At 41.6% G+C, this 26,496-nt stretch overlaps 1 protein-coding gene across 2 annotated transcripts; it reads left to right on the top strand.

Annotated features, from left to right (window-relative positions):
* The first annotated feature begins 12,604 nt into the window (after nucleotides 1-12,604).
* GAL (galanin and GMAP prepropeptide) lies at nucleotides 12,605-26,057 on the top strand. 2 transcript variants are annotated; one of them, XM_019547258.1, is made up of 7 exons: nucleotides 12,605-12,766; nucleotides 13,089-13,169; nucleotides 14,107-14,161; nucleotides 15,288-15,359; nucleotides 15,792-15,878; nucleotides 21,028-21,105; nucleotides 25,775-26,057. In XM_019547258.1, the coding sequence occupies exons 2-7, from the start codon at nucleotides 13,089-13,091 to the stop codon at nucleotides 25,825-25,827; spliced, it is 426 nt and encodes a 141-aa protein (XP_019402803.1). In that variant the 5' UTR covers nucleotides 12,605-12,766; the 3' UTR covers nucleotides 25,828-26,057. The 2 variants fall into 2 exon arrangements, with proteins under 2 accessions (XP_019402803.1, XP_019402804.1); XM_019547259.1 differs by lacking the exon at nucleotides 15,288-15,359 and having other exon boundaries at nucleotides 12,609-12,766.
* Nucleotides 26,058-26,496: the final 439 nt, after the last annotated feature.

Raw genomic sequence — 26,496 nt, 5'->3', positions numbered from 1 at the left:
AGATATTTTTATATCTGGAATGGCAAAATTAGTATTGCTTACACACCACCAATCTTTGTCTACAAGTCTTTAATTGTATGTGTCATGGGGAACAAAGATATCTGGTGATTAATTTGTGGGGACGTTGCTTAGACATACATAAATATTTCCCCAAACTGGTCTAATTACTGCCATGCCTGGATTTAAACAACAGCTAATAATAAGCTATGCCCATTTGTATCATTTACATATATGTAAGTGACATGTTGTTCAATATATGTTTTGATTTAGAGCAGTTGGGTCAAAACTTTTTGACAGGTGTGCTACAGATTTAGACCTGCAACCTCCTTGATTAGATGCACACTCTGATCCCCTTCTCCTGCTGAATCTGCTGCTCTGCTTTCTGCCCTATGTTCTGTGCCCAATCTTCTGTTCTTTCTGCTTCTTTCCCTCTCTGCTGGTATGCTGCCTGCTCCCTCCCTGATCTACCATATGCCACAGGCAGAAGCTACCCATACCACATGTGGCACACACGCCACAGGTTGGCCACTCCTGATTTAGGGTCTCAGGGCTACAGTGTTTGACTACATGACCTCTTGAGGTGCTTTCCAACCCAACAGTTCTATGGTAATTAGCCAGGCATCAGTTGGTTTGTTGACAAATATAACTAGTTTGATTAGTTAAGGGCCAGTTCCTGTATCTCAGGTTAAGAAGTCTTGTTGAGAAGCTTTGAGAGGTGTTAGAATCAAACAATAGCTGGCAAAAGGAAAAAGATATTAACAGGGAAAATCTAAATCTCATTGTGGAGATTTGCAAGAGACAAGGATTTTTGTGGGTGATATCTTTTACTGGAACAACTGCATGGTTGGGATAAACTTAGAAAAGCTTTCAAATAAAGTGCAGATTTCCTGGACCATTGTGGCTACAGCATTATTCCAACACTACTAAATCCTGCAAAGAATGATATTTCTCTCCCTCTGGAATAGAAAGAATAGTTGAGGAAATATGATAAGAGGGAAGAAGAAATAATATGGAAAGATATATCTATAAACTATATATAAATATACATATACACACCTATGTGTGTGTGTGTATACACACACTACATATACATATACATATGCACTTATACTTACATACATACGTACATTCATACATACATACGTGTATACACACACACACACACAAACATACATACATACAGGATAATCTCATAAATCCATCATGCTTGGGACCGAGCATCTGCCAGAAATTTGAAAATTCCAGATTTTTTAAACTGGAGCAGTGGCTGGTTGTGGAGTGGGGGGCAGGCAGAGTGGGGGGAAGGGGAGGATAGTGGCAGCCGGTCTGGGAGCAGTGGCCGCATGTGAAGCAGTGACACAGGGTGGTGTGTTAGCAGCCACCATGTGCAAGCTTCCAGCTCTGCCGCTCCAGGACCAGCCGCCGCTACTCCTCAATGTAGTAGTGTATTTTTAAAAAGTGCCGGATTTTGAGAATTCCGGATTTTTGATATCCAAATTTATGAGGTTATACTGTGTGTGTGTGTGTGTGTGTGTGTGTGTGTGTGTGTGTGTGTGTGTGTTTCTATCTTCCTTGAACTTAATAATGAATGAGGAGGACATCCAGCTTGTCATACTACTAGAAAGGAGATTGTATGCAAAGGACTTAAGTATTTCTAGTCATCTTAAATACTGGGGGAGATAAGGGAGGATGAGAGCTGGAAGATATAAGTAGGAAGCTCTGAAAGGAATGTTATGTTCAAAATATCAGAATTGCAAGTCAGTCAAGACTCCCCAGATATGGGGGAAGAGAAGGGACACCAGCTAAACAAGCTAGGGCAATCACCTGTGAACAGCAGCAAGTGTGATTGAGCAGTGAGCTGAACTGCTGACAGCACCAAGAAAGTGATCCAAGTCAGAAGGTAGCCGTTTCTGATTTTATTACCTTGTATTTTTGTTTCCAGACTTAACAGATTCTTTTTCGTCTTTCCAATATGTACTTCTGTCTTATGCGATAAACCTGTTTTGTTTTATAACATACTGATTGTCCCGTGATAATAGTGATTTCAGGGCAGTTACAGAGGACAGCTACAGGCATGCTATTTCCAGAGAGATTGTGGGTCACTAATATTTTGCAAACTGGGAGTAAACTCCTTCTAAGCCTGTCAGGCTTCTAGTACTGGAGCTGCAAGGTACATTTAGGGGTTGGGAACACTGAAATTTGCTGGGACTATGAAGTTACCTTACAAGAAAGATGTGGTTTGTACTCTGAAGATATGCAGCAAAACAATCAGCAGGTCCTGACTATCTCCACCCCAGAGTGCTGAGGGAATTAACAGAGGTCATTGCAGGACCCTGCACAGCTTTATGAGCACTCATGGTACTCTGGCAAGGTGCCAGAGGACTGGAAAAGGGCCAGTGTGATCCCCATTTTCAAAAAAAGGAGGAATGAGGACCCAGGAAATTATAGGGGTAAGCAGGGGAGTGTGTGCTTAGGGGCAACCAACATGGGTTGATTAGAGTAAGGTCCTGTCAGACCAACCTGGTGGCCTTCTATGACCAGGTCACAAAATCCTTGGATGCAGGTGTTGCGGTGGACGCAGTCTTTCTGGACTTTAGGAAGGCCTTCAACACTGTCTCTCATCCCATTCTCATTAAAAAATTAGGAGATTGTGGTGTCAATGCCTACATAGTCAGATGAGTCACTGTGGCAGGACAGTGTGTGTGTGCCTGCCACGTTAAGGGCTGGGAGCTGGCAGCCTCCAGGTGCCTAATGGGGGCAGCAATTTTAGATTCTGGGCTGCCCATATAAACAAGGCAGTTCTGCTGCTGGGGGCCAGGCAACAACATTGCCTGGCTGGAGGGCTGCGGATATCATCTGGAGGTAAGGGAGAAGCTGTAGGAGATGGTAAGAAGGCTCCTGGTCCTGGGCATGACCTAAAACTGCACCCTGCTGGGAGTGGGTGGCCTGGTGGGGCTCTCAGTGGTGCAGGAGCCCTCAGGAAATGCTAGGCCAGTTACCACCCCAATGAAAGGCAGGTTGAGGCACCTTAACCCCTAGCCCCCACAACTGGTTGGGTGACCCCTATGTTTGGAGGGCCCAGAGGGTGGACCCTTGGAGAGTAAAGAAAGGGCCATAGGCCTGTCTGAACTCCCCCTGACTGGCCCATGCTGGGGCCAGGACCAGAAGGAATGCCCAAGAGCTGAGGGCCTGGGGTTCCGACTGGCCTGGAGGTGGGCCAGGGCTAGAGAGCCGAAGGTCCAGGTAGGGGATCACACCCGAAGGGGAAGAGTCCGCCTGAGGGGAGGAATCCAGGTGGGGTTTAATAGTAGGATTCTGGAGCCCAGCAAGGGGCCGATGATAGTGAGAACATTGTGATGCCATCTGCGAGGCTTGGGCTGCAGTGTAGAGGAGGAATGGAGCCGCAGATAGCACCCCCTGGCATCGGGGCAGAAAATGGGCAGCCTCCTGCTTATTAACATCTAATTAAATATAACAACAAGGCGTGGTGGGCGAGAATGTGGGCGGTTAGCCCAGGAACAGGTGGGCAGGCCACAGGGAAAGCGGCCCTGAGCAGGCCCCCTGTTACAGTCACCAGTTGGCTGGAGGGCTGCACCCAGAGAGTGGTGGTGGATGGGTCATTTTTGACCTGGACGGATGTGAGCAGTGGGGTCCCCCCAGGGCTCAGTCCTTGGGCCCGCGCTGTTCAACATCTTCATCAGCAACTTGGACAAGGGGGTGAAAAGCACCTTTTTCAAATTTGCTGATGATACTAAGATGTGGGGAGAAGTGGGCATGCTAAAAGGGAGGGACAGGCTGCAACTGGATCTGGACAAATTACAGAAGTGGGCGGATGAGAATAAGATGGGATTCAATACTGATAAGTGCAGGGTACTGCACCTAGGGAGAAAGAACCAGCAGCATACCTACAACCTGGGGAACTCCCTTCTTGTCAGCACAGAGGCAGAAAAGGATCCTGGAGTCATTATAGACTCCAAGATGAACATGGACTGCCAATATGGGGACACAGTTAGGAAGGCTAACCACACCTTGTCATGCATCCACAGATGCATCACGAGCAGGTCCAAGGAGTTGATCCTCCCCCTCTATGCGACACTGGTCAGGCAGCAGTGGGAGTACTGCGTCCAGTTCTGGGCGCTGCACTTTAGGAGGGATGTGGACAGCATGGAGAGGGTCCAGAGGAGGGCTACTTGCATGATCAGGGGGCAGCAGGCCAGGCCCTACAAGGAGAGGCTATGAGACCTGAATCTGTTCAGCCTCCAAAAGAGAAGGCTGAGGGGGGATCTGGTGGCCATCTATAAACTGGCTACCAGCAGGCAATGAGAGAGTCCTTGTTCCCCTGAGTACTACTGGGAGTAACAAGGAATAATGGCCATAAGTTGATGGAGAGTAGATTCAGGCTAGATATCAGGAGGCACTACTTCACTGTCAGGGTGGCTAGGATCTGGAAGCCTTGCTCGCTCCTACCCTGTGGTTCTTCAAAAGGAGGCTAGATAGACACCTTGCTGGGGTCACTTGACCCCAGCATTCTTTCCTGCCTATGGCAGGGGGTCGGACTTGATGATCTGCTCAGGTCCCTTCTGACCCTACCTACTATGAATGGGGAGAGATTTGAGGAACCTACTGTTTACTAGTACACTCTATGAAGCAGCAGTTACTAATCATACAAAAAGCTGGGTATCTCATTCCGTATTAAATTATGCATGGCCTAAAGTTTTGTCACTAGCCTTGTGCTAAATAACAGTAAACAAAGTGTAGATATCCTGAAAGTTCTCAGTACTGTATCCCGGTGAGACCTATAGGTTTCATAATGGTTTCACTTAAGTCCTATAGCTGAAGACTCTGTCTACTTCATATTGTCATTTATAATTTTTCATTATTACATGATTTATTATTTGTATGATGCCAACAAGGTATTAGTTGTATGGTGCCAACTTTACAAACAGGCCTACAGTCAAGTTTCTTGCCCCATGTGGTTTACAAACCAAATGGGAAATACTGTAATATAATAAAAGACTTAATCTGTCTGTTTATCTGTCCATCTGTAATGCTTTTGCTCAAGTGTGCATGCACTGCCAAGACAGGGTTACCATATATCTGGGTTTCTCTGGATGTGTCCCTGCTCTTTTTAAGCCCTCTGATAGCTGTCGGGGGTGGGTTGTTTGGGATTTCCCTTTGCTCCAGGGGTGGCAGCGGGGGGAGAGCAATCAGAGGCAGCTGGGAGCGCACATGGACACACTCCTGTGCTGCCTGCATGAATTGGAGCCACCCTGCTCTGGCCCAGGCAGGATGAGTATAGCTGGGGCCCTCTGGGGGGGCAGGGGGCTGCAGGTCGGGAGTGAGGGGCATCGGGTGAGGGCAGGGGATTGTGGCCTGGGAGTGAGGGGTTGGGGGCTGCTGTGACTTGGGATTGTGGGGCGTGAGATCGGAAGAGCGGGCAGGGGACACTGGCAGCACCAGGGGGCTGTGGCTCAGGAATGAGGGGCACCAGCAGGGCCGGGGCAGGGGCCGGGGGGGTTTGGGTCAGGAGTGAGGGGATCGGTGTGGGCGACTGTTCATGGCAGGCAAGCTGTGTTTGCCTCTGCGTGCCCATGTGCAGAGTGAGTGAGTAGAGTGCACACCTGTCTACATGTGTGTGTGCATGCATGCGTGCGCCTGTGTTCATATCAGGAGGGAGACTATGTCTGTGTGTCCATGTGCACAGAGTGAGTGAGCAGAGTATGTGTCCATCTGCGTGTGTGTGCATGCAGGGCCATCCCTGGAGGGGTGAATCGGGGCAACCGCTCTGGGCCCTGTGCTTTGGGGCCACCACTGTTTCTCCCCCAAAACTCTGCTCTGTGACAATTTGGTTAGGATGGGCCCAGCAGAGGATACACACCTTGCCCTATCTCTTTAGGTAACCTGAGCTGGATACATTCCCGAGGGAGGGGGGAAACCTGCTCCCTCTCCTATGTGACTGGTATCACATACCTGGGTCAGGGGCTTGGGCTCCCTGGGGAGCTAGGAACTGCCAGTCTGCCCAGCAACTAGTGATGCATTTCAAATTGGTTGGCTGACAGCCAATAGGTGCTGGCCTCCATTGAACCAGGTAAATTAGCTCATAAGGGCTATATAAGATAAGGACTGCCCAGGTGGCAGCAGCCATGAGGAAGACTCGGAGGGAGAGAAGAGCTGGACCATCTGAAATTTGCTCTCTCTCTCAAAACTCATGATCAAGAAACTGCTTGCCTCCAGAGGGAATCTCCACCTGCCTCTGGATGATACTTGTGAGTAAGCTACCTGAGATCTAACTAGATATATAGCTTGCAGTAACTCAGATGTGTGATCTAAAGCTACCCAGCCATGCCAGTTTGCTCTATGGGATTTCTGTGATATTGCTCCACCCTGTACCTTATTCCAACCCTACCCCTTGTAACTAATAAAGTTCTCCTTTGTACCTAGTGTGGGAGACTTCTGGGTGTGGGTCTAGATTATGCCTTGGGGTCCCCTTGGTTCAGCTGACTAAGGGAGACCAGTACTTGTGCTTCTGACTGAGGGAAGCACCCCCCAAGTGCTTGAAGTGAATCAAGTACCCTTGAGGGCTACTAGGCCTGTGTTTCCCAGGGTACACAGAGCCAGAATAAAGCCCAGCCCTGGGTGGTGGCAGTTTTTACCCCAGGCTAGCGGGTGTGCTCCAGGAAGGGGGTCGGCCAGATGCGAGGCACCCCAAAGGAGGCACTTATAGCCTAGGTGGTTGGACTCAGTGAAGTGGGTGGCTCAATTCAGGAGCACCCTCTACTGGCCCACCACAGTGCATATGTCTTGTTCATGGCAGGGAGAGTATATTTGTGTCTGTGTGTTCATGTGCAGAGAGGGAGTGAGAGTAGAGTCTGGCTGTGAGCCTGGCTGTGTGCATGCCTGTGTGTGTGTGCCTGTGCAGCTGGATGTGGAGTAGGGGGACAGGTTCCATGTGGCCAGACATGAAATGGTGGCAGCACCAGACAATGAGTGGTGGTGGCAGAGGCTGTGTGTAAGCTTCCCTCCCATTCCACTCTCTCCCCTGTTCCTAGGAGGTAGTGGTGGCATGGGGTGGTGGGTGGCAGTGCTCCATCCCTGCCTGCCCCCCCTCCTCCCATCATGTCTGTATTAGCCAATTGCCCACCAAGAATAAGAAAGAAGCATGGGAGTGGTGAAGTACTACCATGTACCATATTAGTTGCACAGTTCTAGATTTTCTCCATTATGATCACCATAGAAATTAGACAGCTAAATACCTCAGAAAATGTTTCCCTTTTCTCCTTCCATATACCCAATTTATTGTAGCATTGTTTAATAATCTTTTTAGTTACAGAAAGAATAGTTGCCAAATGTGGGTTTCCAAGGAATGCTGTCCAAGACAAGATGCAAGATCCAGAAGGCTTAACAGAAGATGTACATAATCCAAACAAAAAGCCCTTCTCCAATGGGATGAATGAGAAAAAAAATGCAACTCCACCCCTAAGCACATTGGAATTTTACTCCCATTTGCCAGTGCTCCAGTCAGCCACACCAGATAACTGGGAGGTTCTGCCTGAGGGAAACTGCACTTTTGGTCCTCCTACCACTTGCAACAGATTAACAGCAAACTCCAGTAGGTCCCTTCGTATTCGAAATACCACTACAAAATTAATAAACAATAGACTTCATTGTCACTGTAAGAGAGATCCCCCCCAAAAAACCCTTCAGGGTCTAGTATGTAACAAGCCATAAGCCACCCTCAGCCACTCATTCTTCTGAATCAAGTGTTGGATGGCTAACAAGAAGGGGCTGGGAGGTAGCCATCCCATTCATAACTACAACATTCCCAGACCCTGTCTCTAACCCCAAAATATGCTTTTAAGTACATCATCAAATACAACAAACTCAGTAAATCAAGCTCTCTGAAAATTGGTTGTGCAGATATTTTTTTTTCACTGAGCTGCCCAGACTGATCATTCAACCATCCTGAGTGGTTACTGTTAAATTTATCACCCAGCAAATTTTCTGAGTAGTTAAAACTGTTCCTTTCAATACATTCCACCTTGCACTTACCAGCATAGACTTTCATCCACTTCCAAGTCATCAAAAGCACATCTACATCCTTGGGAAAGAGGATTTCCCCTGTAGAGCAACTCAGTGCCTTTCTTACCTACCTTGGGCTGGATGCTCAGGAGAAGGTCTGGATCACCCTCAAAACAGGATTTAGGAGCCATCCCGGACATTAAATTATTGAACCTCCCCTTTGATCCAGAAAAAGTGTAACTAAGGCATGTTATGACACTTTAGATAAGTATAATTGAATGCAATCAAATCAGCCCATCTCCTGCAAAATTTAATTCTACTACTTTAACCTGATAGAATTCATAGAAATATTTAGTAAAAGAATGGGTAAAGAGGTATTCATAAGGTGCAATATACTTGATTTGCATTTAAAAAAATGTAATGCAGTCCCTCAGATGGAGGACTGGGTATTTTATGCAGGTGCCTTATAGATATAATTACCATAGTCTGGATTATGTTACTCTTGCAAAAAAAACTGTTTTACTCCTTGAACAGTCCCATTTTCTTGGGACTACTCTTGGAATTAGGATTTCAACAGCTGACTCCCAATTAAGCTATGTTTAAACCATGTTAGTAAAATGTTCCCCAAACTTATTAAATGCTACCTCCCAGCCCCTTCTTGTTAGCCATCCAACACTTGATTTAAGAGCCTTTTGCTACTGTGTCCCAGAACTTGAGTCATATTGCTGTGTCAAGCTCACTTTCATCGTGTCTTCCCAACTTTCAGGAATGTCTTTATGTTTCTTTACCCCATTACCTTGCCTCTTACTAATATCTCTGTGATTTTGTCATGAAAGTGCCTGATTCAACATTGTGTTGTTTTTGGTTTTATATTTGTGTAAATGTCTTTAAATCAAAGGAGAAGCAGAGTTGTGAATCAGACATTAGAAGTCAGATTCTGTTCCACATAGTGGGAGTCTAAGTGGACTTAGGCTTGTAAGTGCAATTCTATTCAACCCCATTCATGTCTTGAAAATCCAGTAAGACATCTACTTCTGTAAAAAAATTGTCATCTACCTCTTATGACTGAGTCACAAAAGAGCAGTGAAGAGGACTCATCCGCTTTTTGCATTAATCATTTTTCAGGGATCTAGAAGAGTGGCATAGAATTGCATTTAGGAGTGTAGATGTCTACTTATACAACTGATAGGTGGAATAGAATCTGGCCTTTGATTTATACATTTCTTTTTAATTGGCTTATTCACAAGGATGTAAGAGAGACACATCATTATAAGATAAGCAGCAAAGTCCTAACATTTTATAGCCACTGTTGAACAATGACAATTATCAGAGCCTTGCAGGTCAGTATCTTTTTGGAAGAGAAATCAGTGGGATTTGGGTACTCTTTTACTGCATATTATTTATTTTACAGTATGTGCACCAAGCCTTGAACAAAGGTTACAAACAAAATGCTGGCAAACCCATCTTTCTGAAATCTCTGCCCAAACACAAGTTCCAATACAGCAAGAACTGATTCTAATGACATTAAGGTGAAGAGCAAACTCTCTTGCTACTGGCAACAGCTTCACATACAAGAAATTATGTCAAAATACTAATGATAGTGCCATAGGTCTTCAAATTGTAAATTTGCTCATATGTTAACAGAAAGAACTTATAAGTCTGATTAACAGCACCACCTCATGACTCTAACCATAATAATACTATTTAAAACTACTTAATTTGTTGAAAATAGAAAATTAATGGCTGCTCCTCAGATTGGTAAAAAAATGTGAAATATATCAGGATTACAATTGCAGACTACTATCTAAAAGCAGGCGACTTAAGCAGTGCTATTCATAAAGGCAGAGCATTCTGCTCCTTTGCTCACAGCCCTGGTAATTCTAGACATGAGAAATCTAAAGTGACATCCTCTGGATATTAATAGAGAATGCGGTCACTAAAACAGCTTAGCTATACAAGTCATGCTTTTGATTCATGATTCTAAAACTTACTAAGAAAAAATAATTAAAGTTTGTAACTTATTTCAAAACACGGCCCTTTTCTCCATTGCATTATTTTGAAACAGCAAGATAAAATAGATTGTGTTCAAATGCAGTTATGTATTATTTGTTTGTAATAGCTATGGACTCAGGTAGTGTAAGTGAGAAGAATTCCATTGCGCATTTGTGGATTTTTAGATTTTTAGAGGAAGTTTTCTTAACTGTATCTGTGAAAAAACAGCCTAATCCAAAGGCAATGAAGTCAGTGAAATGTCTCCGTTTGGTTTGAGTAGGCTTTGGATCAGGCCCATTGAGGTTTTTGATGACAAAATTCTACTTAACGCCTGCCATATTAACAGCTATAGCAAACTACCCTTTGCAGCCAACTAATAAATCACTGGAGAAATGACCACATTGAAAGGTTGCTTAACAATAGAAATGATAGTTTATTCAGACAAATGGCTGGTTTTTAAGCTAATATAGATAGAGCAGGTTTTAGACTAACTTCTAATTCTTCTGCTTGAGAAGTAAGGTTTACATTCTTACAAAATAAAAAAGAAGCTAATAGCATTCTTGACAAGGAAAATTGAGGGAATAAGAGCACAAATGGCAGAAAAGACTGCTAAAATGATTTAATTGACACTAAACTGAAGATATAGGTTTAGACAAAATGTATAATGGAGAAATGATGGAACAAGCCTTTGAGTATATAAAGAGGCTTTCATCTATCTCTGACTTTGACAAAGATGAGATTTTTTTTCACTAACTTATTTGACAAGAATATGTAAGAATTATGCTGATAAAAGAGAATAAGAGTCACAGGTTAAAATACATTGTTCCAAATACTTTTGAGAAGAACATGTAGAACAAACCCCAGCCAAAGACAGCAAAATTAACATTTCTAAAGTCTTTGTGCTTTTGTGATTTTATTTTAATAATACAAAAGAAACATTTTGTAACACAAAGAAATGTAAAAGTTAAAAATTAAAGTACTAGTTACAGACTAGAAAATTTGAATAAGAGATACTGTACGTCACTGGCAAAGCTAAAAAAAGATACTTTGCAAAAATTATCTTATTTCTCAGATATTCTTACAGATCGAGCTAGTCTGGATTCTAAGGGTCATAAAGCCTATGGTGGACAGCAAATTGCCAGTAAATGATAGGAACTGTTGAATGAGAATTTACACTTCACATGTATGTGATGTGTATATTGAAGTACGGTGAGATATAAACTGAGCCCATCTGATACATATCATAGGACTGCACAGCTACATTTTTATTTCAGGGTTTGAGTACCATGTTCAGACTCTTCTAGTCCTATGTTTGCTGATACACAGGGTGTATAATAGCAGGTGGGGGCTGAACTAGGACAAGATTAATCAATTCATAGATTTTAAGGCCGGAAGGGACCTTGGAAGATCATCGGGTCCAGCCCCCTGCACCAGTCTTTCTTCTCTTTTGAGTTATGTGGGTTTTGCTACACTCACATAAAACTGCCACGTGCCTTCTGACCTATAAGGGATTCTGCATCACACACTGTTCAGCAGCCTTGTTCCCAACACGCACACTCTCTCCATAAATGTTTATTCTTAGGGCATTGTGAGGTTGGGGGAAAGTATGCCAGAGTTTATCTGAGGTAGCTAAATACTGGTATTGCAGAAAGCCCTCCATATGGTTTTAATCTCAGGATTTTGCAGGACCAATAGTTAGAAAACTCACCCTATGCCTTTTTAACTAAGAAAATGTGACATGGAAACCAATGAAGGGAAATTCAACTTGAAATCCCACTGTATCCTTTTCTTTATAGTCACTATCCTGACCATAACCACACTTCAGAAAAAACAATTGAATTAAGGTGTAGGGACTTTGTAGGGAGGGTGTAGGGAGGATAATAAGACCGTGTCACCTTTCCACATCACCAGCAGGAAAAGCATGTTACCAGGTAGAGGCAGGATGTCACCCATTCGCAGCCCAGGCATGAAAAAAAGCCCACATATATTTCTAAAGGCTTCCCCCATCCTTTGAAGCTGGAAGGAGGCAAGACAACAGAGTTTCTTTTTATCCAGGTCCTTTTGATCTACTCCTAGAGCCAGATTCAAAGGGATTTGAAAGGAAGGGTCTGGACTGGAAGAGAAGAGGTGGTGGCGGGTATTGCTCCCCTGTGCTCCTAGACTCTGTAGTTGACCACCAGCCTGCGGATCAACTGTAAATACATGCACGCCGTTTAGCCCTGCTTCTCTACCTGCTTCTCCAGAGTCAATTTATGCCTCCTTAGTCTCAAACAACAACAAAACAGTTGCGAAGTTGCCCGCGAGGGAGAGCAGGGAAGCCGGGCTGCCGCACGCAGCTCTTCCCAGGGCTCGCCAGTGCCCGGCCCGGCCGTAATGAAAGGTAATTGGCGCGGTGCTTCTCTCTCTGCAGCCTGCATCTTGCTTCCAAGTGCCTCTAATTGAATTGCTGTCATTTTTGCCCTTCCTAATGCAGTGACTTGGCGAGGGGAAATGACCTGGGGATGTGGGCGGCTCTCCCTCCCCCACCCCCTTGGGAGCGAGCCCCTCCTGCCAAGTGGCGCGGCAGCCCATAAATAGGCGCGGGGGAGCCGGTTTGGGCTCACAACGGCACCGCGCACCCCGCCGCCCCCGCCCCGCCTGAAGCTCGGCAGCACCGCGCCCGCCGCCCTGGGACCCGCAGCCCGCACGGCTCCCTGCCCCGGCCAGCCAGCACCGAGCCCAGCGCCCTGCACGGACCCGCACCCCCGCCACCAAGGTACTGGCCTCCCGGGGCATGCGACTCCCAGGGCTCTGCGTGCTGTCCCTTGCGCATCCCAGTAGAGGTGGGGAGAAGGACTGGTCTTGAGCTCGTCCAGTCTCCGGCCCTCGGGATGCTCCTGCTTGTACTTGCCAGGGTGGAGGGGGGCATCCCGCATGCACAGCCTTCCCCCGCCTGCCAAAAACAAAAAAGTTTCCCATCTGGATGCTTGCTGAGCTGGGAGGTCCCTCTGGGAATCTCAAGCAGTGTCAGCACCCCCCACCCCAGCAGCAGGAAGGCAAAGCTGGTAACCCTGAGATGTTCCCCCATCTCCTTTCAGATGCAGAGGTGCACTGGTCTCCTGTTTCTTTCTCTCATCCTTTGCACCACCTTGTCAGAAACATTCGGGCTGGTTCTATCAGTAAGTATCACTTTCATCTCAGGAGGGGTCTGTTCAGGCTGGGTGTGTCTACACACTCATGAATGGGCCTTAAATACTGCACATTTAGTTTAGTACTTCCTTAATAAAGTACTAAGCTAAAGTTACTGTGCAGTGGCACCTGCACAGGGTTACTTAGTGACACTTACTGTGCATTAGCCTAATAACAATGTGCAATAGGCTATTAGCATGGTTTTTGCCATGACACGCTACTGTGCCATGCATGTTATTAGGCTAATGCGCAGTAAGCATCTTGTGTATAGATGCACCCTCTGCATATCACTTGGCAAGTAGCAGCAAACACTGCACACACATCTGCTCTTATTAGGCGTAGTAAAGCAAAGCACCCCAGATCAGTTTGGACAAGAAATACATATATACAGGACATGTCATTCTCTTTGGCTCCCTGAGGCAGAACTAAAGAAAGCGAGGTTTATTGCAGTTTTACAGAGCAAAATAAAACAAATGCCTCAAACTCACTCTGAAAAAAGCAAGGACTGAGTTGGTTTGATACCAAGAAATTTCCAAAACAAGTAGCTGAGACATGATAAATTCCGCAAATCCATATAACTGGGTGAAGAGAGAAATAGCTATACTTATTCAGTAAAGCAGATTGGGGGAGCACCGCACCTATTTGGATTTAAACAGTTAATCATATTCCTCATGATGTGTGAGACTTGCACTTTCATCAATGTAGAGTGGAATTGGGAGTTCCACTGACATCATTGGCAAACCTCCCATTGAGTTCAGTGAGGATTTGTCCCAGGGAGACTGCTTTCCTAGTGCTTGTGTGTGTTTAAAAAGGTGAATCTCCTTACAAACCCTAAAAAGCCCATTTGCACACAGGTACTACTTTCTTTCAGAAGCATTGTGTAATACATGCAATTCATAACCTACCTGCGCTTTTCCCTTCTATAAGGCAAAAGAAAAGAGGGGCTGGACTTTGAATAGTGCTGGTTACCTACTCGGGCCACGTAAGTCATTTTCTCTATGTTGCTTTAAAATTGTCACTTGCAGCATACTATTTACTAGTGTTTTACTTGCTGTTCTGGACTCTGCAGTAATTCTGGCTTAAACAAAAACTACTGCAGTAGCCAGACTTCAGCTACTGCAGGAGGATGAAGAGAGTCTGTTGGGAAAATCTGTATTTCATGCCTGGCACAGAAAAAAAAAGTAGTTTTAGAAGTTCTTTTTTGTCTTCAAAAGCATTGGCATGTAGAAAGGTATTACATTATATAGAATTACACATGACATCCTTACTGATAGTGAGTAGTTATTCTCAGACAGCAAATATCTGGTTATTCTAAACCTGTATGTTGACCTCCATTATAAAATGAGGGATCATGAGTTGTATAGGATTTATGGCATTTTGGTGACCAGTTCAGAAGAAGAGGCAAAGAATGAAATCTAGTTCCCAAAGTGTTGCCAAGATTTCTCCACAGGTCTACATCAAAATGCCTTCATATGCATTGTCTTTAATTATATCCTAATTATGGACAAATAATAAACTCCCTGAGATTGTAAATAAGTATCAGGAGCTTACACAGGGAAAATACCTAATACCATGCTGTAATTAAAAGAAAAACATATACCAATGTCAACCAGTATATCACAATTCAGGTTTAAAAAAATGGAGATTCACCGTTAAGATATCCTATATAGATTTCCTTTAAAATTGTTTTATCTAGTTTAAAAATAGCCATTATTGCACAAGCTTTTCAAAATACTAAGCAAGACACAGAACATACAGAAGTTAATATTCTTTACTACTTTCATGTTAAAAGCATATCTGTTGACCATGGTTGCCTATTTTCAGTCTCTCTGATCTGTTATTAATATATGAGATACTACTATTAGTCACATAAAGACCATGAATGTATATTTTTTATTTATTATTTACTTTTTGTAACTAACTTTTGAGGATAACTAACTTCTTGCATCTTTAATGTTTTTATTATTTTTGTAAATGTTTGTAAGTATATGTTCCTCAAAGAAGAATAGACTGTGTTGACAGATGTGTGTTCCATTCTGTACTGGGAGATATACCTACCAAGTGCCATTTCTCTAAGACTGGATAATAGGCATCATCCTCTGTTGCAGGTCGTATTGATCAGCTTTTACTGATAAAGGAAATGCCCATTGCAAGGGGGAGAGAAGAGGCACCTGGGGAATGTAAGATAGTTTTTGGAGGTTATTCATGTAAACTAACTGAAGTTTACTTTTCAATGGTAATTTAGCTGTAAAAAAGAGAGGAAAAAAGAGTAGCATCACCACATTCCTAAATTATACATGAATTCTCCAGCCCTGTGTTTCCTGTACACCCAAGCTTCTTGCTGAATTCAGTAAAAATGTTGGTGTGCAAGTAGTACAAGACTGGGCCCATACTAGATATATGCTAGAATATATATTTGAAGATGGCTTCTTTAATTTAGCAGTAATATGTTATAGAAAATTAATAATTTGTTTCACTGACTGTGCATTATTCCATCAAAATGTCCATCATGTTCCTTCTTTGAAATCTTCTGAGCTAGCTCAGTAGACTCCATGAAGATCAAAGCACATGGCTGAAAACTAAATTAGCTCTTCTGATTTCTAATTTCACAGATGCAATAGATAACCACAGATCTTTTAATGAAAAACATGGGCTAGCTGGTAAACGTGACATACAGCCTGAAGAGGATATGAAACCAGGTAGTAAAATTATGATTGCTACAAGAGCTCATTTGCTTACGTATATAACATTTTGTTTTTTGTATACGAGTTACTCTGTTCCCTAGGTGTATGTTTAATCATCTTCAAATGGAATCCAACATATAAGAGAAAGGAAAGCAAAATTTTGCCCGGATACTCCAGGGATGTGTGTTTTTTGCATGGTCATAGTCTGAACTGCAGAGTAACCATCAGAGAAATTATGTTAATTTAGATAAAACTTACCTTTTCTATATACTGTAATATTCAAAACATACTTCACACCATCTTAGAAACTGTAAGTTTCATTAGATTAGCCAAGAGGTATAATCAGTAAGGGACAGATTTTTGGGGAGACAGGATTGTATAGTAGACTATTATTGAAACCGCTGAATTGTTTTTATAATAGCAATTTAAAATTGAAATGTTGGAAAATGTGTGAAACCGCTCATTATAAAATGGATTTTCAGCATCTTATAAACTCAAAATGCAGCTATACAGTATGTTCCATATGTGTAAGTAAGATCAGTTATTTCCATTGTAGGACTTTAGGGTCTGAAACAAAGATCAGTGAAAGAATGGGAATCTTTCCCTTTTATCCAGTGATATCTGAATCAGAATCATAACTCAACATTTTGAGGCCAATACAAACTGTGAGTGTTCAGTGCTTCTCAGGATCAGGTTGTAGTAGACTCCTCCCGGTCAGTGACTCTGGTCTTCTACTGTGAAATCCATTTCTACTTTAAAAGCAAGTTTTCCAAATTGAACTAAATTTACATCCTAAAACATTTAATTTTACTCAAATTATGTAGCTGGGCATGTAAAAATATTTCCTTGTTCAATTACGTTATTTTCTAAAATATTTATAAAGCCCACTTCATCTCTTGGTATAGGTGACATTTATTTGTTGAACTGAAATAAACTGGGATTACATCCCCAAACAAAAGCTAATTTTTCTGGTGGCAGATGAGCTTTCAGAGAAGCAAACTTGTTTTGTTATTTGCCATCTATTTGGAATTTTTAAAACCACTTTGGGACATACTATTCCACCTATTAAGTGCCTAGGTGGATCTAGGTGCCTTAAATTCAACCCTATTCCACCCTGCTCAAGTCCCTGAAAAAATATTAACACATCTATTTTTAACATGTCGTTATCATCATCATTTTAGCCTTAAGACTAAAATTAATGTCATCATCATCCTAGCCTTAAGGCTAAGACTAAGTCACACAAAGCAGCGAGCAAACAAAGAACCAACCCACCTTCTTGTGCATTAAATGCTATTGAGGGACTTGAGCAGGTTGGAATAGGATCACAGGTAGAAACCTAAGGTAGAGTAGGGGATCTGGAATTTGCATGGGTTTTTCTATATCCATTCTTCTTAAGAAAAAATGTAAAAAGCTATATCATGATAAGGGTGCTAAAATATACCAGGTGTTCAGCTGGATAGAAACTGCTTTTAACAATTTTAACAACCACCTCCTGCTTGAACATTCATAATTAAACAGAATTACATCTTAGCAGCAGGTAGCCCTTTAGAATTACAGTTTTAAGGACATATACCCATCATGGTAATACTGTCATATGAGAGTAGAAAACTGATAATTTCTCTCAGAGTTTTCTTTCTATTCCATTGAGTCAATTTTGAAGGACTTGCTAGCCATTCCCTCTTTACCCCACCCCTACCTCCAGGCAGATCCAGAAAGGGTGTGGTAGTCTGGTCATACCTTTTTCACACCACACCACACCACACCACACCACAGGAACAACAGCTGGGGACTTTCCTTAAGTCCACAAAGCAGTCCCCCCAGCCCTTCCCCTTGGGCTCACCAGCACCTCCCTTCCCCTCTCATTCCCCAGCTTCCCCTATCCACTGCTTCTACTGGGGCACTGGGAACTCTAGAGCTGCTCCTGGCCTACTCCAGCAGGGGCACAGAGAGCCAGGCTTACTTGGGGACACTGGTCGTGGCAGCAGGTTTCTCCTCCTAGCCCAACTCCCCCAGGTGTTCCCCACCAGCTCAGGAGCAGGTACAGGGGAACTCACCTGCCACCGCTGCTGCTGCTGTTTCTGGCTGAGTCTGGCTCCCCATGCAGCCTGGCTGAAATGGGACAGAAGTGTGTCTAGAGATTCCCCCTCCACACCTCCGCCCCCCAGGTCAGCCTGGGACTGTAGCAGCAACAAGTGGGGAGAGAAGGGCAGGGAAGAGGAGAGGCTGAGAGGTGGGATGGGTATTATTACCTGATTCAAGGAATTTAAAATAGTTCCCAGCTGATGCTTTCATGGCATGGTCTGCCCACCCAGGTGAGGAGGGGAGGCTGGGAACAGGGGATATAGCTACCCCTGCAGCACCCTTCACTTCTTCCACACCACCCTTTACAAAAGCCTGAATCTGCTTATGCCCCCACTCCACCCCTACCCAGGGTTATAAATGTGACAGTCCTGCTCATTGACAGCACGACTGAGGCCTCCCTTAAAACAGCTGAGATTCCACATGACAGAGTGGTGTGGGTATATTTTGAAAAGTAAAACAGAGTCTGTTCCCCTTTGAACCTAGTGTCAGTTCATCTACTCTTTCTCCAGCCAAAACATTGCTTGCTTCCCTCTTCTATCCAGGTCACTAGACACACAGATAAACCAGGTGTTTACAAAGGCAGGAAGACTTTTATAGAAGGAAATGATTGCTTTTTCTGCATAGTGAGGGGTGATACACACATAGAAAGAACACTGTAAGCATAATCTAACCTGCTATTGGGAAATACAGTGTTACAATATGACATCCATTTCTTACTCCAACCCTGGGTAGGCTGATTATTGTTTGAGTAATATTGCTGTACTCAGTACTGTACAGTCCAAGCCCCAAGGAGGTTACAGTTTAACTCAAACGCAGACAGTACGGTACAGATTTATCTGTTTGATTAAATCGTTGTCCAAAATTCAAGAAATGCCCTTTTATATTTTGATAACACACACTTACCCAATAAATGAGGAGGAAGGAACACAATGATAAGTCTTCCATAAATTGTAAAATTATCAGGGAGATAACTCATTTGTTCCTGGTCTATGATAGACAGCAACAATAGTAGGCAGAATGTTTCCTCAAACAGGGGCATCTTGCAATGCTACTTTGAAATAATGGGTGAAAAGGACAGTTAGGTACCAATTCTAAGTGTGATTCTATTCCACTTTGCTTAGGCCTCTGAAAGAGTATTAGTAAAAAAGATGAGCATGTCCTCCTTCTCCTCCCCTTTACTTTTTGTGACTCAATCTTAGGGGAAAGATTGCAAAATAGATGCATTAATCAATTTTTTCAGGGACTTGAGTAGGGTGGAGCAGATATGCATTTGGGCTCCCAAGTCCATTTCTGCACTTAATAGATGGAATAGGATCTAGACCTTAATGAATTCTGATCTAGTAGTATTTCTCACTAGCACAGTATCTTTTTCAGATGCAGACAGTTCCTTTGTAAATACATGGTCCGTAAATTACAAGTTACAGAATTGTAAACACAGTTTGTTGGAACCCAGTCTTCCAAAGTTTTGCTGAGTGCCCTTGATTATCATTGGCATCCAACTAGTGTTTGGTACTTAGAACCTTGCAGGATGGGGGGGGTTACAATTGTAGCTCAGTTTCTGTTACAAGTCTCACTTAGACACACTTCTCCCATCAACCCTGAAAAATCCCATTGTATGTGAAACTTCTCAGGCAGTCCCTATCCAAAGGGGACTTCTTGTTACCTTTAAGTTGAACAGAATTAGGTATTTAAGGGGGAGGGGGAGGGGAGTAATTTTTTGCACTTGAAAAATCTTGAGGTTTGTTATAAAGTTGTTTTAAAAAGGTCATGTAAAATGTAAATGGCTATGTAATGTAAAAATGATAATGGTAATTATCTTTCAAGGAAAATTAATATATAGGAATGTTTTTTAATAAGACTGGGTTGCTTTGGGAATCTGAGTTGCTGATGAGGTCTCAGAAGATGGAAACATGATGGATGCTGTAGGATTTACAAGCTTACCAGCAAACTTGGAGGAACTTGTAAGCCCTGTAAGCTAAGTAGCTTTAGTTCAAAGAACCTACAAGTAAAACCAGAAAACCCTGTAAATTCTAAGAGACAACAGGAATTTCAATACCAGAGTCTGCAAAGAACTGGTTATACAGCATAAATTCTATGGTAACCTACGCAGAGGCCTATCTCTACAATATGTCCAAGTCCCTGAAGAAAAATATTTATGTACAGCTCATTTCATAAAGAACTTGAACTTCCAGCTTTTCTGCTGAATAATTAACAATAATGTTACTGTTTAAATATATGGAATGAGTTATGGCCATCTTAACAATGCATTAACATCATAAAAGGGCATGCTAAAACAAAAAAGGTCAAAAGAGCCAGAATAGGAAATGCATACAGAACTACTCTTGTTTACTCTGAAACCTATTATGCAACAGAACCCACCCCCGATATTCTGCTCACTGCAAAGACTCAACCAGAGTACAACAGAGTTTAGGAATTCGGGGGATCAAAAGGCAGTGAGAGATGCCTTATCATACAAGTGTATAAGAGAAGCACATTCTTATAGTTTCATATGAAGCAACACTTCTTTGAGCTATTAATCAAGGGTAAGGGCTAGTTTCTTATCCTCCAGTTCTGTTCTCTTTACTCATGCTTAAGTGGCACGACAGGGATGTGATCTGGCTGTACCTGACTAACTTAGAAGTCTTACACTCCAGGGGAGTTAAAATTTTTTAACTTCTGATGAATATATGGTAGAATGGGTTCCTACTCCAGCCTTTCTCCTCGATGCCACCTTAGAGGGACATAAGGAGGTAGAGGTGGGGCAGAGCATAGCTGACATATGGCCCCTTACAGACCATACTCAGTTGTGAGTTATAACCACTCCTAGTTTAAAGCAGCTGGAGCACCTCTAGAATCAGGGAGCTATTATCAGCTCCCTGGATGGCTGTTCTGCTCTCGCTTTGAATGTAACTTGGTATAGAAGAAAATCCAGGCCTCAGATTTTGTATTAAACATCTATAAATGAAATGCTGTTCCACACACAGGTTTTTCTAAATGCTTGCACCTTCTATCATGAAAGTTCATGAATTAATAAATGTTTGTCTTATCTACATGTTGAATAATTCTCAATAAATGTTTTTAGGTATTCTTGGAAGATCTCTGGCCGATGACAATATTGTGCGCACAGTAATTGAATTTTTGAATTACTTGCATCTTAAAGGTTAGTAAAACTCTTCTAAAATTATTTTAAAGAACAGCTGTATTTCCCACAGCCATTGAAGATTTGATCCTTACCTGGACCAAACTTTGGATAAGAGCTGCAGGAGTGTGCTTGAATTTACAATTGCTGATTGTGCAGTATCTTGGGAGAAGAATGGCTTTGATGTTATTTGCTATAAAACCTCTAGAACAAAATATTCTGATATTATATCACTGAATAATTGCTTGAGATCTGGAAAAGATGTATTTAGACTCTGATCCCCCCACAAACACTTAAACACATGCCCTTAACTTTGTTTAAGCAAGCAAGTAGCACCATAGATGTACAGAAAGGTATAAATGAGTAAGTAGTAGAGGAACTAGTATATTCTAGATACTAGATTATATACTCCTTAGTGTAGGGGGGACCATCTTTTTATTATAAATGCATACAGTGCTTAGCACAATAGGGCCAAATATTGTTTGGAAACTTTAGGCACTACTTCAGTAATAACAAGAACTGCTAAAACTGTTTGAACTACCTTTAAATGAGCTAAAAAGATTACAATGTCTGAGAATTTCATTATCAAATTGTTTTACACTTAGCATGTCTTGAATAATTAGTAGAACTTGAGATACATTTGTGTTATTGACAGAGGAGAACACTGCAATGAAGACGTACCCTGAAATTTTATAATCAGTCATCCATGTAGCAATACACAGGACACAATTTTGAAAGCAAAACACTATGAAATCCCACATATTTGTGCCTATACAGGATCTGCAGAATTGTGCCTGTAGGTAGCTAAGGAATATTACCTTACTATGACATCCAGCAACAGGGTTATCTAGGTTGTTGCTAAACCTGTATTACAATTTTGAAGGTCTTCATACATTTTTCAGAAATCTTCAGACAAAGTAGATTGATTCACTTAAATACATTTTTTTCAAATGTCAACCAATGAAAAATAGTTTCTTGAAATTTACTATCTTCAAAAGGTTTAGAAAGTGATCTATATTGAGAGAAAAATAACAGGAAGATTGAAGGCATGTATTGTCATTGCAAGCATTATAACTAACTCTGTTTCAAAAGTATTCAATTCCGTTGCATGCTTTTTCATAAATCCCTACCTTTGTGTATAATGTCTTATTGACTGTTTCATAGCAATTAAGTTATTGCTATTTGAAAACATACAGCATACCCTGGTTCATTTTTTTTTAAATTCATACCCTGAAATGATAACATGGGGCATTATATTACTTTTTATGTTTAATAAATTGTCTTTTATAAAATATATTCTCAGTAGTCTTATAAAGGAAACTGGGCACTTTTGGCATTATTTTAAAAAATGTCCTGCATTTGCTCAGAAATTCTCACTGCTGACAATACTGTAGATACTAGCATGCTGATGTGATGCTCATTTATTTTTCATTTTATGTGCCAGAGATCGTATCTGTGAATAGTATAGTTAAAAAAGTACAAGCATTAATGTGTTTATAAGACTGAGAATAATTCAGCTGCAATTCTTAACTCAAAAGCAGATTTTGAATCCTACCCTTCTCAATCATTTTATTTTCCAGTACAGAATGCCCTTAATTGTCTGAAATTCATTGACCAAACTGAAAGTTACATAGTGAAAGTCTGAGAAAATTGAGGAAAAGTTCTATGTAGCAAGCAGAGCTTAAGGCATGATGTAGTCATGTCTTAGATAACAGGGCTTTTCAGACAGTCATAGTTATAATGCATACCAAAGAATTAATGTAGATTAAAACAAATAATCTAAGGCATTTTAATGACAATGTATAAGACAAAACTGGAAACAAAATCTGATAATTTAATATTGTGCACTACCTAGTCAGAGGATAGACCAGTAACATCAGCGAGGCTTCTTGCGGAGCAACTTCCACCCTCCCAATTCCTGGAGAGTTATTATGCTTAGTCTCTTTGTTGAGCATTTTCCATTCAACATTTTTGTTCATTTGATACAGCTCATGGATATGGATCTAACATCATAATTTTAAACATTCACACAATGTTGTAACCTTAGCTAGTCTTACAAACCTTCAGAGATCTTCTGTCCTGTCAACTAAAAGATGTGTGCTGGGGAAATGTTACAAATCTACAGTAAAAGGGTAATCATTTTTCCTGACTACTGATTGTTGAAGATCCTACCCACCTTCACATGAAAATCACCATTTTCTAATGCCACTCAATCTTAGCAGCTCTCTACAAAGTGAAGGTTGAGGACAACAGCTTCAGCATAAAGAGCTGGAAGCACAGATGGTCTGGGGGAATATGTGGGTTGGAATTCTCCCTCCAAAGGACTATTTGGATCTCTCCTTCTAAATGTAAAATAGAAGGTCAAAGGTATCGTGAATTATTCTTGGACAGCCAATGTTCATATATATACCAGTGCAATACAGTAAATTTGAGGTAGCAACATGCCAAGGATTACATAGAGTGGGGACAACCATGTGTGACAGCACTATCATCTTCATCTGAGATGTCAAATTTGTATCCAGTTAACTGATCTGGGCACTCTGGCTCTTATGAGAGATTCTTTCAAGGCATGGCAAAGTTCTCAACTTCCTACCCCCATGCACGATTAGTGAAACCCTTTCAAATTCTTCAGCTAACCAGCACTATTTGGGTAAACTTCCTGTACCTACAAAAGAACTAGCGCATGGGGAATAATAATTAAAAAAACAACTTATAGCTTTTTACTGAACTCTTAAATTGACAGCTTCAAGTTATGGTGATTCTAGAAGAATGTGAGTTTCTTGTGTGAGAGATAATACCCATTGTTTAAATTATCATGGAATTAGTTAAGATACAAGATTGTAAATCAGAATTGTAAATAAGGAGTAATTCCATGGAAGTCAATAGAGTTACCATGGTATGAAACTGGCATCAGTAAGATCATACTAAGTAGCATTATCTGACACGATGCAGTGTCAGATAGGGAAATCCAAGCTTGTTCTGAGCAAGGTAGCCTAAGTACTGTAGTATTGTGGTAGCACCACAATCTGCTAGGTCTAAATAGCTGTGCTGATAAGGATAGTTTAGCCCCAGAAGAGCACCATGCTAACAGAGTTATACTGCTTCCAGTACATGAATTAGTGTATTCAGATTTAGCTCAGCTTTTGTGTTAATAGTTTTTCAAGGACTTGAGCACAGTGGAATAGTATAAGGCTTAAGCACTTAAATCCACTTAGAAGTTTAATAGGTGAAGTAGGATCTGGCAGAAGTATAACAAGGCAGCTAGGCATCTGGAGCTGTGGAACACATTGGGGCAGCAGCAGTCTCAGCTGCTGTCATTCCACTGGTGCAATTGTGTGGCTGTAGCAGCTGCTGCTGTCTTTCTGTCCCTGCCTCTTCAAGTTGACTCCCAAAACTACTGCTGCAATCACTCTGCTCTAGTTATGCAGTCTGGTGACTGGAATTTGACCCAATCTGTTTATCATTGATAAGACTGTCAGTTGTTTAGTGTGGCTGTGCTAGGTATAAAGACTATAAATGCTTCTGTACTCTGCTTTGTGAGCAACCTGCATCACATCCAGTCACTGCTGGCAGAGCAGCCTTGTGGTAGGAATAGGGTAAGGCTTGATTCTGCATCCCTTAGGGTGAAGGTCAGTGCAGCTGGGCTGGCACATCTAGTAAAAGGCACAGACAGACTTTGTTCATGAGGCAAGTGAGCAACAAGGGATTGAACTGTGAGTCTCTGAGCAACAATTTCCTGGTCTGCTCACAGGTCAGCACAAATCAACATGCCCCCTCACTCACAGCAGACTGTGCTGTTATAGCCTAACCTGAGAGTGCATGAAAAAAAGATCCATTGCATCATGTCAAACGCCTTTGCTGTGATCCAACATGAGCACCTGAAGGCAACAACAAGCACAAAATATTAACAAATGACACTGCATTCTCATTACACAAAGGCTACTGGATACACCTAGATATGAACTCATACATCAAATCAATATTTCAATTCTGAAAAAAACCACTGTGAGTCCAATATTAGTTTTAATATATAATATAATATAATATCCCCTCTATTTTGGAAGGAGAAAAAATGTCATACATTGACATCTGTAAGACGAAAGACATAACTTAAATTATAATTGCATAAGGGGGGTTGATTTTTTTGAGGTATTGATAAGTAGCCTTTTAGACCTTTGTTCCAAGACTGACACTAAGCATGTTCCTGGGCCTGGCTAAACAGAACCAACTGCAGAATCTGGGTCTTAATCAAACAGTATAAAATCTTTTGCTTTGGGTATTCAGCAACAGAGGCATAAGTTTTGTGCCCTTGGTGACCACCAAGACGTCTCGTCTAAGACAATACCTGGGGCTGATTCCCCACTTGCGTGTTCCTAGTTATGCTACCATTCAGCAATGTGAATCAAAACTTCATGGTTGTGGTACATGGTATGGAATAGTTTCAAAACAGTGCTAATTCTAACAGGAAGATATTAATACTCAAAAGAAAAAAAATTACCCAAGAAATTAAACCATTTAATATGTGATTATATTACCTTTTTATATGGTTGAGGGAAGCAAAGTAATAATAATAAAAAAAGAGTAGTCTTTATAATGATAATTTTTAGGACTCAGCTACTAATATTAAACTTTGCACTTAGATACTTTGTTGTTAAAGCATTACTGAATTCTCTTTTTTTTCCCTTTGCAGAGGTTGGGGCACTTGACAGTCTACCTTCATCAGAAGAAACAAATCAGTCCTGAAAAAGAAAATATTTCTATTTTGTCGTATTGTAAATTAAGATTGAACTCCAAACAGAGCTTGGAATGAACAGAAGAGGTTGATTTTTGTTTACATTCATCTTATACAGAGTTACATATGGTAAACTACTCTATGCCCTCTTGGGTCTTTTTCTGTGATGTTACATTGTAAAATTTTGCTTTGAGAAACAATTTTCTTTAGGTAAATGGTAAAATAAAAAAGAGCAGCTACATTTTGTTTCATTTCCCTTAAAACAGAGTTTTAACATTACATATGTACAGTAGAAATAATACTAAAACCAAGTTAAACTGTTTCTTTTAGAACACATGTACATTTGCATAAGTTACAAGACGTATAAATCAGGACTAATCTTGTCAATTAAGCGCTTTAGCTAATTGCTCCCAAGGAGGATTAGAAAAATGACTTCTGCAGTTATGCAGTCTCTTCAGTGCCATTGAGACGATTCAGATGAACTGTGTATAATTTCACAGCTGATGAAAATATATCTTTATAGCAATAATTTTTCTGACACAAAGTACAGTAATGCCCTGTTTTACATTTTTCATGTACGCTGTAAGAAACCAGCTATAAATTCCATTTTAATGGCTTCATATAATGGATTTATATGAAGAGCCTGTGCTGGACAAAATATGTACTTCCTGGGCTGGCCA

The sequence above is a fragment of the Crocodylus porosus genome, unplaced genomic scaffold (assembly GCF_001723895.1).
Source record: "Crocodylus porosus isolate Cpor-Errol unplaced genomic scaffold, CroPor_comp1, whole genome shotgun sequence".
NCBI lineage: Eukaryota > Metazoa > Chordata > Crocodylia > Crocodylidae > Crocodylus > Crocodylus porosus.
The sequence above is the reverse complement of the archived record's forward strand: the minus strand, read 5'-3'. Positions and strand labels throughout refer to the sequence as shown.

Excerpts from the sequence above, each read along its gene's own strand:
- GAL (XM_019547258.1), top strand. The coding sequence starts at position 13,089 with ATGCAGAGGTGCACTGGTCTCCTGTTTCTTTCTCTCATCCTTTGCACC. Across the intron at positions 15,360-15,791 it reads AGAAGAGGCACCTGGGGAAT|ATGCAATAGATAACCACAGA; the intron begins GTAAGATAGTTT and ends CTAATTTCACAG. Across the intron at positions 15,879-21,027 it reads TGAAGAGGATATGAAACCAG|GTATTCTTGGAAGATCTCTG; the intron begins GTAGTAAAATTA and ends AAATGTTTTTAG.